This window comes from Meles meles, chromosome 15 (assembly GCF_922984935.1).
Source record: "Meles meles chromosome 15, mMelMel3.1 paternal haplotype, whole genome shotgun sequence".
Classification (NCBI taxonomy): Eukaryota; Metazoa; Chordata; class Mammalia; order Carnivora; family Mustelidae; genus Meles; species Meles meles.
This window is the reverse complement of record NC_060080.1, coordinates 19,710,184-19,724,568: the sequence shown is the minus strand read 5'-3', so window position 1 is coordinate 19,724,568 and position 14,385 is coordinate 19,710,184. Positions and strand designations below refer to the sequence as shown.

Genomic DNA, 14,385 nt, shown 5'->3' with positions numbered 1-14,385 from the left:
AGGACGGCCGGGGCTTTGGCATTGGGGAGCTGGTGTGGGGGAAACTTCGGGGCTTCTCCTGGTGGCCAGGCCGCATTGTGTCTTGGTGGATGACGGGCCGGAGCCGAGCAGCTGAAGGCACGCGCTGGGTCATGTGGTTTGGAGACGGCAAGTTCTCAGTGGTAAGTCGTGGGGTTTGGTGGTAGCCTCAGGGAGGGACGGGTTTTGGTCCCAGAGCCTGTGGCTTGGGGTTGGGGGAGCTGGTCTGGAACTGGGGTGGAAGGACTGGGCTCTGCTCGCCGCCACCCCCCCCCCCCACCGCCAGTCTCCACGTGGGATCAGAAGAAGCCCTAGAGAGAAGTGGGCCACCCTGGGGGGCTCAGGGAGCTGGGGTGCCTGCCAGGCTCTAGCCTTCCAGGACGCTTTCCCCAGAACTCCTTTCCTGCTTGCGTTCTGGTCCTCTCCCACATTTGGGTCAGACTCCTCCTTTGAGCATCATGGAATTATGTATCGATCCATCTGGTCCTCAAGGGCAGAGGCTGTCTTGATGCCCCAGTCCCTGCCCATTGCCAGGCACATGATGGGGGCGTGACAGGTGTGGCAGGGGGAGAAAGCGAGGGCATTGGTGGTTCCTCCAGGTGTGTGTCGAGAAGCTGATGCCGCTGAGCTCCTTCTGCAGTGCTTTCCACCAGGCCACCTACAACAAGCAGCCCATGTACCGCAAAGCCATCTACGAAGTCCTGCAGGTGAGCGCCCCTCTGGGTGGAGGGGGCTTGGGCAGCAGGGACTCCTAGTTGGTCTAGAAGGTGGAGTGCAGCGGTTAGGCAGAGGGTCCACCCACAAGGCCCCGGGACTCCCTTCGTCCCCCGTGTCCCCCCACCCATGGCTCACCCCTTTCTGCTCGCCCCTTCTCCCAGCTCTCACCTCAGGCGGCCCTTGCTGCCCCCAGCCTGTCCTCACACCCTCCCTGCTGCGTGTTGCCTCCAGGTGGCCAGCAGCCGTGCAGGGAAGCTGTTCCCGGCCTGCCACGACAGCGACGAGAGCGACACTGCCAAGGCCGTGGAGGTGCAGAACAAACAGATGATCGAATGGGCTCTCGGAGGCTTCCAGCCCTCTGGCCCCAAGGGCCTGGAGCCACCTGAAGGTAAATGCAGGTGCCCGGGCCGGCCTTCTGGGACCCCTGCCAGCCGGGCAGCTCCCTGCCAGGGCTGGGAAGGCCCTGCTTGGAGAGCGCTGCCAGCTCTGTGGTTGAGAGGTGGAGGGGAGTGGCTACGGTCTCCCTTTTCCCTGGGGCCAGGATAGGGGCGGGGCCGCCCTGGGACTCAGGATAAGCTCCTCCCCTTGGCTGGCTGGCATGGGAGAGCTGGGGGCTAAACCAAGTTGGGGACCAGGCTTCACCCCTCTGTAGGCAGAGTAGAGGAGGGCAGGGAGCCAGTCACCATGATCTCATCACCTGCTCTCCCCATCCAGAAGAGAAGAACCCCTACAAAGAAGTTTACACAGACATGTGGGTCGAACCCGAGGCAGCTGCCTATGCCCCACCCCCACCCGCCAAAAAGCCCCGAAAGAGCACAACGGAGAAGCCGAAGGTCAAGGAGATAATTGACGAACGCACAAGAGGTAGTTGTCCTGGCCTTGCAGAGAGTGGCTGGCGAGGCTGGCGTTCAGAGGCGTGGGCATGGCCCTCACGGCCCCCTCTGATGCTGGGCTCTCCTCCCCTCCGCAGAGCGGCTGGTGTACGAGGTGCGGCAGAAGTGCCGGAACATCGAGGGTGAGTCCCGATGGCCACTGACTCCCTGGGAGGTCCGTGGTCTGTTGCCCCCAGGACGGGCAGGAGGCTCCTAGTGCGGGGCCTGGTGCAGAGTAGCCTAGGCACTTAGGAAAGTTCGAGCATCATGGGACATCTGTACCCAGTGAAGGCCTCTGTCCAGCCCGTCCCACCACCCCCACCATGCTTCATCCACACGGCTGTCCTCCTGGTGCTACCATCTTACTTTCCTTTCAATGACACGTGCTGGTCATTAGGGTTTGAGGACTCCGGTGGGTCAGAGAAGGGTGGCCTCTCTTGGATTTGTTTGAGCTTGTGACCTTTGGCCTTTGACTCTTCCTCACCTGCTCTCACCCAGTGGTCCTTAGAGCATCTGAGGGCTGGCAGAGATGGGGGCAGGCGTATAAGACTGAAGGACTGCCCAGGGACTGTCTGCAGAGGCAGCCAGGGTCCGGGCCCTCTTCTCATAGGCAGGTTCCTGTTCTCGAATTATGCGTTTCCCAGGTGGGCGGCATTGCTGCTCTGAGAGCTGGATGGGCATCGCGATTGGGGCCACGATGGCCCCCCTGTACCATGGGACACCCTCCCAGACGCCTGGTTGGCTCCTTGGGCTGCTGCTTCAGCACGCCCTTTTCTTCCAGCCTTTTGGGAGCTGAGCTGGGGCCCCGAGGTGGGAAGGGACCCTTTGAAGACATTCACTCTGTTTTCTCTCCTCCCATTGCTTTCCAGACATTTGCATCTCTTGTGGGAGCCTCAACGTCACCCTGGAACACCCCCTCTTCGTCGGAGGAATGTGCCAAAACTGTAAGGTAGGCCCCCGGCGGTCTGCGCCTTCTCCCCTCTTGAGGGACTCACTGTCGCCTAGAGCTGTGGTGACCCTGCGGTCCGCTCTGGACGCAGAGTCCTGATAAAATGGGCATCGAAGTGTTTGACTCGCTCTTACTTGTCCTTCCCAGAAAGATTCTGTCCCCCTCGAAAGCCCATTCTGTCACAGTGTCACAGTCCCTCATGTGGGGCGGGGGTGGGGGGAGACCGGGTGCCAGATGGGGGGGTTGGGCTGCCGCATCCTTGGGGACCCAAGAGGAGAGCCCGGGGCTGCAGTGAGGGACAAGGGGGAGTGCAGCTGCCTCGCTCAGGGGCTTCCCGATTGCGCGCAAGCTCTGGGTCAGGACCCCTGTTGGCCCCTCCCTGTACGTGCGGTGCAGTCGGCGGCGGGCTCCCGTGTGCAAGGCCGGGCTGTGGTTCCCAGACAAGGGCCCGGAGGCTGGGCACAAAGCCTGCCTCCTTCGGCCTGGCCAGGCCGGCTGCTGCCCGGTGGTCTCTGACCTGCCCCCCCCCACCCCACCCCCCAGAACTGCTTCCTGGAGTGTGCGTACCAGTACGACGACGACGGCTACCAGTCCTACTGCACCATCTGCTGCGGGGGGCGCGAGGTGCTCATGTGCGGGAACAACAACTGCTGCAGGTGAGGCCCCCCACCCCGACTCCCTCGACCCCCCCCCCCCCCGAGTCCCGGCTCCCTCTGGGGCCAAGAAGGGCCCCCTCCCCCCCGCTACACTGGGCTTTTTTTCCAGGTGCTTCTGTGTGGAGTGTGTGGACCTCTTGGTGGGGCCGGGCGCCGCGCAGGCCGCCATCAAGGAGGACCCCTGGAACTGCTACATGTGCGGGCACAAGGGCACCTACGGGCTGCTACGGCGGCGGGACGACTGGCCCTCGCGGCTCCAGATGTTCTTTGCCAACAACCACGACCAGGAATTCGTGAGTGCCGGGGCCGGGCCGCCTCTTTTTATTACCCCGTACCTGTGGGAGCCCCAGCACAGGCGCAGCCAAGCGGGAGGGCATGTGGGGGCTGGGCGGAGGGGCCTGAGCTGCCTGCAGGGGTGCGGCTTCGCGGTGGGGTGGGGGGCGGGTTTCCAAGCCGGAGCCGTCCTGGTGGGCTGGGAGGGCCAGCCGCGGGCGCTCACCTGGCCCATTGTGCTCACCGCCTAGGACCCTCCGAAGGTGTACCCGCCTGTCCCAGCCGAGAAGAGGAAGCCCATCCGGGTGCTGTCTCTGTTTGACGGAATTGCTACAGGTGAGCGCGTGGCCCCACGAGCCCCAAGAGATGCCACCGTCCCTGTCCCGGGTGGGGGAGCTCCGCGTGTGCTTCATGCTGGCCAAACCAAATGATAGTTAACGGGACAGCCGTTGACCTAGTACTCCGCCGAGGAAACTTTCGTGTTGAGTGAGAAGTAAAATCCGTGGTCAGCCACCGTTGCGGGGCGGGGCACGTGTCTTTGTGGGTGGCGGGGGAGGGCCATCCCGTGCAGGACAGGGTGATCGTTAGAGATTACTGAAGACTTTCACAAAGCCTCAAAGGACAGACTCGGCGACCAGAACGAAAACATAGGCTACAGTGACTGTAAGTCATGGTAGGAAGACAAAACAAAACCAAAAAAACGATCAGTGAGAGTCTGAAGAATAGTTAAATCGCCCCATAATCCTATCCTTAGCGTTTTGGTGTGTATCCTTTTCTGTTTTTTTTGCATGCATATATGTATGTGTGTTTCTAGAATCCTACATAGATAGAAAAATAAAACGAGAGGATAGTAAAACTCAGTGTGTGGTAACTCGCTTTTTCATTTGCTGTCGTGACTTTCATGTTGACACGGAACGGTGTCCTTTATTTATAAATGCCACCTAGGGTTCCGCTGAGTGGAAGGTGCCATGATTTACGTAACTAACCCTCTGTCGGGTTGTTGACTGTTCTCTCTGTTACGAGCAGCGCTGTGACAAGCATCCTCAGACACACGTCATTATACACGTAAACTGTTCTCTTGTAGGGAGAGCTGAGGCACTGGGTAGGAAGGTGGTTTCACGTGGTTCTTAACCTTGCCCGAGAGCCCTCCCGGAGGGCGCTTCTGACTCAAACCCAGCGTCCTGCCATGTGCCCAGGCCGACGGCTCCTTGGAGGGGAAGAACCTTCCTCGGACTGGGTGTCTTCACGGGACTGGAGGGAGATGGGCTGTCAGAGGGCCCCAGGCAGGGTGGCACCCCAGGCCAGTTGTTTATGTTCTGTGCTCAGCTCGGTGTTGATATTCTATAAACCCAGGGAAGTGAATTTACAGACTTGGTTTCCCAGGCCAGAACCTCGAGGCCCTCTTAAACCACGCCACACCCTGAGAGGCTATAAAAACTCCTCAGTGGGGAGGTTGGTGGGAGGAATGGAAGTGGTGGTGTTGAGCCTGGTTTCTTTCATTCTTTTTTTTTTTTTTTTTTTTTTTAAAGATTTTACTTATTCGACAGACAGAGATCACAAGTAGGCAGAGAGAGAGAGGAGGAACTAGGCTCCCTGCCGAGCAGAGAGCCCAATGTGGGGCTCGATCCCAGGACACCGGGATCATGACCTGAGCCGAAGGCAGAGGCTTTAACCCACTGAGCCACCCAGGCGCCCCTGAGCCCGGTTTCTCCAGAGGCTCTCAGGGTTCTCGTTTCCTTGCCCGCAATCCAGCAAACATTCGTGAGGGGGTCGTGGTAAGGAAGTGAGTGTAGTTTGCTCATGAGGAAACGCGGACGAGCTTTTCTGTTCTGAAGAGCATTTGCAACCTAAGACAAGGGCCGAATTAGTGTACAGTGTTCTGAGGAGTGGGAGAGAAATGCAAAGTGCTGGGGCCTTACGGAGGAGAGGGGTTGCTTGCAGGGTGCGGTGGGGGGTGCTGTCGGGGAAATCTTCATGGAGCAGGTGGTGGCATGTGTGTTGAGTCTTAGAGAATGGGGAGAGTTGCAGCTGGAGGCCATGGGCAGGGGGTGGGGTGAGGAAGGAGCGGTCTATGCAGGATGTAGGAGCAGCAAAGAAAAGGCCACCCCAAAAGTCACCTGCTGTTCTCTCCGGTTCTGGAAACCACCTACCGTCTGGTCTTGATGGCCTTCTAAGGAGATCAAAGTAGGCATCAAATTGTCTCCGGAAGGATCCTGCAGCTCACTGGGCAAGGTCGGGCTCAGGCCGTTGCTGACCCACGTGTCCAGCTGGCCAGAGAGACCCCCCCCGCCCCCCCACCCAGACCAGGGTGCTGCAAAGGAGCCCCTGTGACCATGCCTTTCGCTGGCTGGCGCAGGGCTTCTGGTGCTGAAGGACTTGGGAATTCAGGTGGACCGCTACATCGCCTCCGAGGTGTGCGAGGACTCCATCACAGTGGGCATGGTGCGCCACCAGGGGAAGATCATGTACGTCGGGGACGTCCGCAGCGTCACACAGAAGCATGTATGTCCGTGTCGTGGGGCCCGTCCCACCCTGTGTCCCTCACACTTTGCTCCCGGGGGCAGCCACAGCCCCCTTGCATTTTGCTTGTTGACTCTCTTCCTTTGTCCTTTTCCCCAGCCTCTCCTCATCTGCCATGTTCCTCCTCGTGTGGAGAGGAAAAGGGGCAGATTCCAAGAGGAACCGGGAGCTGGCCTCCAGAGGCTCCAGCCGCCCCCTGGCTAGCTTCCAGGCCTTTGTAGCAGAGCCCTTTGGTTCCGATTTTTCTGATCCATTTGGCAACAAGTTTACCAGCCTCCAGGGGCATTTGGAGGGCATTCAGATGGCCCAGATGCCCTGCCCATAGTGCACCGAGCAGAGCGCCTTCCCAGCCAGCTGCCCGGCCAGGACCGTCTTCCCTTTAAGTGGTGGCCTTTCCTGTTGGGGGCACATGGTTTCCCTGCTGCCCTCAGAGACAATCCAATTGGATCCTTTCACTTTGTTTAGGAAACTGAGCTCAGAGAGGCTCTGTGATTTGACCTGGTGGGATGTGTGTGTGTGTGTGTGTGTGTGTGTGTGTGTGTGTGTGTGTGTGTATGTGTAGTATGTACCTATGAACAGATACAGTGGACATACCAAGCCGCTGGGTCATCTCTCTCTGGTGCCAAAGTCCTTTTTTTGCCAAGTCCACAGATGATTTCCTTCTTCCTTTCTGCCTCCGTCCCCCGAACATCAGGCCATCCCCTTGCCTTTATCCTCCCAGATCCAGGAGTGGGGCCCGTTCGATCTGGTGATTGGGGGCAGCCCTTGCAACGACCTCTCCATCGTCAACCCTGCCCGGAAAGGACTCTACGGTAGGTGCTGCGCTCACCCCTCCGCCCTCTGAGCTGGTGCTTCCGCACGTAGGTTTCCTCCTTGGACACTTCTGCCCTGGGACAGCTACTCCCGACGGCCCTGCCCTCCCCTGCCCTCCCTGTGCCCGAGCCACACCACTGCCCCGTGCAGACAGCCCCCGCTGACGGCTTTCTCTTCCGACCTCTCAGAGGGCACTGGCCGGCTCTTCTTTGAGTTCTACCGCCTCCTGCATGATGCGCGGCCCAAGGAGGGAGATGACCGCCCCTTCTTCTGGCTCTTTGAGAATGTGGTGGCCATGGGCGTTAGTGACAAGAGGGACATCTCGCGATTTCTCGAGGTATAGCCAGCAACCTTGGTTTGACCAGCTCACTAATGGCTTCTACCTTGGACTGCTGCTTTATCCCTGTCTCATCCGCATTGTGGAGCTGGGGACGTGACTTCTGCTTTGCCAGGGGCCTGTTCGGGAAGCCCGTGCGCCTCTCGGTTAGACAGGGAGGAAACACTGGTAGAGGCCGCCTCTGGAAAGAGCCTGTGGTCTGACTCTTAAGAGGTATTGTGTGGGTGCGGGCCTCAGGTCTTCAAGGACTCGACTGTTCCCAGGAGGGTGGGGTGCCAGGCTCACCCCTAGAGTTTAGGGTTCTGAGTGGTGTTTCCCCGGGGGAACCTTTGAGACGGCCACATCAGTTCTCCCCGACCAGAATGGCTTGTCTTTGCTCCCTGGCACTGTGACAGATGCTCTGTGGCACCTGGAAAGTAAAAAACATGGCTTAACCTGTTCTTATTCCCCCATAATGTGGGTCCCGTGTCCGTGTGGTGCTGGGTCAGAGCACAGAGAGAGAGTCTCTGTGGTCAGAGGCGTTCTCAGGGTGGGTGATCTGGGAGCTCAAGCCCATTCTCCAGGGTCTTGGGGGTCAGTAATACCTCGAGCTGGTGTTCTTAAGTGCGAGCAAGAAGTGTCTGTTTGGCTCATAATCTGGACATACAGCGAACATATCCACACTCACTGGAACTTTCTGGCTCAGAGCCTCTGGGTGAGCTCGAGCTACGTAGTCCGGTTAGGGTAGCCCTCAGCCACATGCGGTATTTAAATTAACACTCAGACTCCTCAGTCTCCCAGGCCTCATTTCGAGTACTCATTAGCCCCCTGCATCTACTCCACGGAGCAGTGCAGACAGAACACCTGTCCGTCACCCCAGAATGTGCGGTTAGGCTGCAGTGGTCTAGAATGTTCTAACGAGAGCATGTGGAATGTGGCTGGGTCCCATTCTGGCTTCTCCTGGAGGCTTCAGGCTGTCCTACTGCGAGGCTTCCCGAGAAAGGAAGCAAACGCTTTTGAGGCTGTAAGGCTCTGAACAAGCAGAATGTCCTGACGCCGTCTGCCCTTCCTCTCTCGCTCATCTTTCATCTTTCTCCTGTTCCGTAGTCCAACCCTGTGATGATCGATGCCAAAGAAGTGTCTGCTGCACACAGGGCCCGCTACTTCTGGGGGAACCTTCCTGGTATGAACAGGTTGGTGAGCGTGCCTGGGCCTGGGGTGGCAGCGGGTTGGCATCCGTAAGCAGCTCAGCCCAAGGGGGAGGAGGTCACTGAGTGGGCCTCGGGGGGTCCCCTCCCCTGCTCACTGGCTTGCTGCTCTACCATGTTCTTCTGTTTCCTTCCCTTGGCGGGAGAAGGGGAGTCAGGGTATAGAAAATATTTGCCTGAGAAACCAATGGCTAGCAGTTGAGCTAGGAGACTCCCCACGCTGCCGAGTCACATCGCCGGTTCTCGTGCCATTGGTGACCAATCTAGAGTCGTCTTGTCCTTGGCCTCCAGAGGTGAAACTCTGGAGGGTAGAGTCGGGATGGGGAAGAGTGGTGCCCACAGCCGGGCCACACCCGCTCTGTGCAGCTTCAACAGTCCTGCTTTGCTTAGTAGCCGCACACTTTGTGGCTTCCGGTCCTTTGTTGGGAGGATGGTCTTCATTTAGGTTACACGGGTAGAGATATTCATGTCCGGGAAGGAGGATAACTTCACTTCTTCAGTGTAATATTTGAATTATAAAAAGGTCTATGAGGAGAAAGGAATAGTGGTTGAGACAGCAGTTCAGGAGCTGAGTGAGAGCTGCCCAGTCTGGATATCTGTTATGCAACGAAATGTTTTCCAGAATGTTCTAAGAGGGAATTACCAACCTTGTACCTGTAAATTGTTCCCCTCATGTAATCTGCCTTCAGTCTTCGCTCCCTCTGGGCCATTAGCATAAAGTTGTAGGAACAGCCTGAGTCTCATACCTGCTTTACAAACCTGCTGTCCTTGTGAATGCTTATTGATGGGAAGGAGGCCTGTCCGTGGGATGGCTAACCGGCAGACCGTTGTGTGTGCGCATGAACAGGACGGAGGCTGGGGGCGTGCACTTCGGCCACAGGTCCCTGTGGGTCCCCACGTTGAGATGGTAGACTGCTGTGTGAAATGTCAGAAAAGGTCAGCGCCAAAAGTGACATTCCGTGACCTGCTTCACCCTCTGAGAAGTGACACCTTCAGTGTCACAGAACTGTCGTCTTCTGGGGACTGTGCACAGGTTAAAGCCTTGTAAACTGTACGGTTAAGGTGCACGCTTCGATGAGTTTCACCGTGCACACACCCATGCAACCATCACCGTGGTCAAGATACAGAACAGCAGGTCACCTTCAAAGCTTGCTTTGTGACAGATACTTTTTTCTTTTTTTTTTTTTTTTTAAAGATTTTGTTTGTTTGTTAGCACATGGGTCCGGGGAAAGCAGAAGGAGAGGGACTAGCACACGCCCCACTCAGTGCCGACTCCCGAAGCGGGCCCCGATCCCAGGACCCTGAGACCGTCACCCTACCTGCGGTCAGCCCTTAACCAGCTGAGCCACCCAGGCACCTCTGGGACAGATACTTTTAGAACTCAGTATATTTTAAGATGACCGGCGAGAAGTCGTTGGGTTTTCCTTCTCCTGGGCTGGTGTTATGTGATATTCGTAGATTGAGACTGCCGTGGAACTGACGTTTCAGGGCTAACGCGTGGACGGTCCGTGGAGGGCTGCAGTGTGTGTGCATGTGTTCTGGGGAGTTTGAAGGGGGTTACGATGTGTGCAGCTGACAGCGGTACTCCCTTACCTCTCCGTGTGAGTCCTGGCGGCCGGGCCCACGCTGCTGGCCACTTCCCTCCCGATCTCTGTCGTCACCTTCTCCTTCTGCCTCCTAGGCCGTTGGCATCCACTGTGAATGATAAGCTGGAGCTGCAGGAGTGTCTGGAGCACGGCAGAATAGCCAAGGTCAGCCCCGGCGCCAAGGCCCTCTCTTGGCTAGGGGGTGGGGAGAAGGCCCGAGAGGGCAGGACGAGCCCATGTGCTCTCTGGGCCTGTGTCCACAGCGGTTGCGGAGAATACAGTTGAGGTGACCCCGGGGTCGTGCACCCACTGGACCAGAGGGGAGGACCCAGGGGAGAGTGAGATCAGAAATCCTTCCCGGTCTTCAGTCTGTCCTGGTTGAGCGTTGCTTGCTGGTCCCATGAGGAGCAGAGGCTTAGGAAGTCTTTGCCAAAGTCCCGGGATCCGCTGGGGCTCGTAACTGTTTTGGCCACGCACGACCTCTCGCACAAACCTTCGGGACAGCGTGTTCTCCTGCGATGTGGAAGCTACATTTCTTTCCGGAGAAATCTCCCGGAGCGAGTGTACTGGGCGTCGGGATCTGGGGCTGCAGGCGCCCCCAGGGGTCTTTCGGGAGCCCCTCAGTAATTCGGCAGCCTTTTGCCGGCAAGTCGCTGCACGTGTGTGAGAACCCGTTCTTAGAAGACTTAGGAAGTTCAGCGGCTCGAGCTGCTCCCTCTCAAGTCCTTGGCCAGCGAGACTGGACTAAGGGTGGCCGGGTGACCTCCAAGAGGGGAGAAGAGCAGGGCAGTGGGGTCTGCGGAGGCACGTGCCGGAGTCTGAACCCTGGCCACCTGTGGGGACCGGGCCTGGTCTGGGTTTGAGTCGCCGGTCCCGGCTTGTGTCTGGCGCACGTGTTGGACGCGTGGCCGGTGAGCGAGTGCTCATTCCTCTTTTCCTCTCCTCGTCCTCCAGTTCAGCAAAGTGAGGACCATTACTACGAGGTCGAACTCCATAAAGCAGGGCAAAGACCAGCATTTCCCCGTCTTCATGAATGAGAAAGAAGACATCTTATGGTGCACTGAAATGGAAAGGTAGTACCTGAGGCCGTGTGCTGGCGTCCTGGGGTGCGTGGCGGTTGCGGCCTCCGAGGGAGGGCTTGCTGCCCCTTCCAGCTGGGCTCGTAGCTTCCGCAGATACCACGTGAGCCGTGGGTCTCCCCGAGCATTTCCCGGCAGGTTCCTGTGTATTGTAAGACCGGGCCCAGGGTCAGAGCGGTCTAGGAGTGGGTTTGGGGGGGCCATGGCTCCCCAGGGGATCCCGCCAAGCTCCCAGGAAACAGTGCACCTCTGGGAGCTTCCCCAACTCGTGCTGTCCATTTTGGGGACTTCACAAGCTGGGACTGCACAGCCTCATGCCCTGACTGGGTGCAAACCAGACCCACGGGTTAGACAGCCTGGCCTGCCAGTCGCCCCATGGAACTGCAGGTTAGCCACAGCGACCCTTGACAAAGGCGATCAGAGCCACCAGAAGCCTGGAGCTCCTCTAGTCGGGCAGGAGGTCGGCTCCTTTTTTGAGCTCTTGCTCCCGTGGGCAAGGTCCTAGGGATTCGTGTTTATTATGGACAGACTTTGGGGGCCCACTACACCCCTCCTCAGCAGGGCACGTCCCGGAGGCATCTCTCATCAGGGCCAACGTTGTTCCCTTTTTTTTTTTTTTTTTAATTTCCTTTTTCTTTTTTTTTTTTTTAAAGATTTTACTTATTTATTTGACAGAGAGATCACAAGTAGGCGGAGAGAGACCAGGAAGCAGGCTCCCCGCTGAGCAGAGAGCCTGATTTGGGGCTCGATCCCAGGACCCTGAGATCATGACCTGAGCCGAAGGCAGAGGCTTACCCCACTGAGCCCCCCTGGCGCCCCCCGACTTTGTTTCTGTCATGTGGCCACTCCAGGGCAGCGGTTGGCTTCTGTCCCTTCAGATCCACGGCACGTGGCAGGGGGCCTAAGTCATGGCTGGTGACCGGGACAGGAGACGCAGCCAGATGGTGCCCACCCGCGCTCACCCGCACCCTTTCTGCCTTCTCTCCCCAGGGTGTTTGGCTTCCCTGTCCACTATACCGACGTCTCCAACATGAGCCGCTTGGCGAGGCAGAGACTGCTGGGCCGGTCGTGGAGCGTGCCGGTCATTCGCCACCTCTTCGCTCCGCTGAAGGAATATTTTGCTTGTGTGTAAGGGACATGAGGGCAAACTGAGGTAGTGATACAAAGTTAAACAAACAAAACAAAAAAAAAAACCACAAAATACAACAAAACACCAACAACATGAGGATCGAGAGGAGTATCAGCACCCAGAAGAGAAAAAGGAATTTAAAACAAAAACCACAGAGGCGAAAGTACCGGAGGGCTTTGCCTTGCACAAAGGGTTGGACATCATCTCCTAATTTTTCAATGTTAACCTTCAGTCATATTTAAAAAAGCAAAACCAAGCTCCCTCCCTCCCGCCCCCACCCCCTTTTTTTTTTTTTTTGGGTCAAACCTTTTGTTTTCTACTCTTTTCAGAGGGGTTTTCTGTTTGTTTGGGTTTTTGTTTCTTGCTGTGACTGGAACAAGAGGGGTTTTGCAGCAAAAAAAAAAAAAAAAAAAAAAAAAAAAATCAGTAACAAGAAATAGTAACAATACCTGGCAGAGGAAGGATGGGAGAAAAGGAAAAAAGGAAATTCTATAGAAATCTATATATTGGATTTTTTTTTAAACTATATATCTTTTTTTTTTTTTCGTTGTTGTCTCTAGCCTGATCAGATAGGAGCACAAGCAGGGGACAGAAAACAGTGACACTCAGCGGCAGAATTCCCTCCCAGCCACTGAGCTGTCTTGCCAGCACCATTCCTGGTCCTGCAGAACAGAGCCCAACTAGCAGCAGGGAGACAGAACACACAAGACCCTTTTACACAGTATTTCAGGTGCCTACCACAAAGGAAACCTTGAAGAAAATCAGTTTCTAGAAGCCGCTGTTACCTCTTGTTTACAGTTTATATATATATGATAGATAGGAGATATATATATAAAAGGTACTGTTAACTACTGTGCAACTCGAATTCATAATGGTGCTTTAAAACAGCGAGACGAGTAAAAACATCAGCTTCCACGTTGCCTTATGCGCAAAGGGTTTTAACCGAGGCTGGAGAGGGGAGGCAGCTTGAAGGTGAGCGGTTGCCGCGGTGGGCTTTCCCCCGGTACTGAGCAGGGCGGAGGGGGAGAAGCCAGGGCCGGCGTTCTCCCGCTCCTCCCTGCCCACCGTGGGGGCGAGAGGAGCCGGTTCGGCCCGTGGAGAGCTGACAGTGGGGTTCATCCAGGCTCATGCAATAACCTTGAGACGGTTTTGTTTTTTGTTTTTTGTTTTTTTTTTTTTCAAAAAGGAGACCCCCTCGGCGAGATGGCAGGATAAGGGGTCTTCATTCCCAATCTCTCACATTAGCCGATTTGAGGGCTCCTTGTGGTGGGATCAGAAATAATCCAGAGTGTGGGCAAGTGACCGTTAAAACCCCACCTGGAGCAAATAAAAAAACATACAAAACGTACTGGTGCTTTCCTGTCTAAGTCGCCTTTTGTGTGTTCTTTTATGAGGCCCTCACCGTCCACCCTCTGTGCACAAGGCGGCCTCCGGCCCCTGGAATGTGATGTTTTTGGTCATCTCCAAAGGCTGCAGTTTTCTACTGGGAGGCTGATGACACCTTTGGTTCTAATTCTTCTTATGGTTCTGGTTATAATTATGTTCGTTTTTCAGATTTTTCTTTAAGAAAACAAAAACCCAACCCCCTCCCTTGCAGTTTCAAACCAAGGTGCGGGGAGCAGGGTGCTTCTAGGTTAGCGGTGGCCCTGGTGCCCTGGCTCCCCACCCCTCGGGCCAGGTGGGCCACCGGGCGCAGCGACAGCTGGGCAGCCAGGGGAGTCCCCCAGGGCTGGCCCTCCGGGTGCGTCCCTCTTCTCTTCTACTTCCCCTCCTCTGAGTCACGCGTGTCAGGGCTGGAGGGAGGACCAGGCCGTCTCTCTCCTCGTGTGTATGATTGGAGTGGTGTGTATTTCTTTTCTAGTACTTGGTCTGATGATAGCTGTGCTCTTACCCGGAGCCGGCAGCCCCTGGAGCTCCCAAGTGCTCGGACACTTGGTCCTGCCTCCTGCCGCGGCCGCCCGGCGTCGGCGGTAGGCTGGGCCAGCACTGGGGGCTCCAGGGTGAGGGCCCAAGGGGCAGATGCTTGCCTGGATAGATGGGGTGTAGATATGTGGCATATAGAGATATATATTTTATAATGGGAGGGGGGAATGGCACCTCCTGGGACTGGCAGGGCTGGGAGGTGTGCTGTCAAGCACACGGTCCCAAGTTCGCATCCCTAGAAAAGATAGGGCCTACTGTGATAGGCGCTATATAAATACATAGATAGGGTCATGTATAAGAAAAGTTATGTAGTGGGGAGCGGGCCG

At 56.7% G+C, this 14,385-nt stretch overlaps 1 protein-coding gene across 4 annotated transcripts in view; it reads left to right on the top strand.

The window, feature by feature from the left end:
• DNMT3A (DNA methyltransferase 3 alpha) overlaps positions 1-13,484 on the top strand; it is a 97,357-nt gene extending 83,873 nt beyond the window's left edge. For all 4 annotated transcript variants that reach the window (XM_045978870.1, XM_045978868.1, XM_045978869.1 and 1 more), the window contains 16 exons: positions 3-161; positions 618-725; positions 967-1,123; positions 1,450-1,599; positions 1,706-1,750; positions 2,477-2,556; positions 3,100-3,212; positions 3,322-3,505; positions 3,737-3,821; positions 5,842-5,987; positions 6,727-6,817; positions 7,007-7,155; positions 8,242-8,327; positions 10,024-10,093; positions 10,883-11,001; positions 11,998-13,484. In XM_045978870.1, the coding sequence (XP_045834826.1) occupies positions 3-161; positions 618-725; positions 967-1,123; positions 1,450-1,599; positions 1,706-1,750; positions 2,477-2,556; positions 3,100-3,212; positions 3,322-3,505; positions 3,737-3,821; positions 5,842-5,987; positions 6,727-6,817; positions 7,007-7,155; positions 8,242-8,327; positions 10,024-10,093; positions 10,883-11,001; positions 11,998-12,139 (1,884 nt within the window). In that variant the 3' untranslated portion in view covers positions 12,140-13,484. The remainder of the gene's footprint in view (positions 1-2; positions 162-617; positions 726-966; positions 1,124-1,449; positions 1,600-1,705; positions 1,751-2,476; positions 2,557-3,099; positions 3,213-3,321; positions 3,506-3,736; positions 3,822-5,841; positions 5,988-6,726; positions 6,818-7,006; positions 7,156-8,241; positions 8,328-10,023; positions 10,094-10,882; positions 11,002-11,997) is intronic.
• The last annotated feature ends 901 nt before the right edge of the window (positions 13,485-14,385 follow it).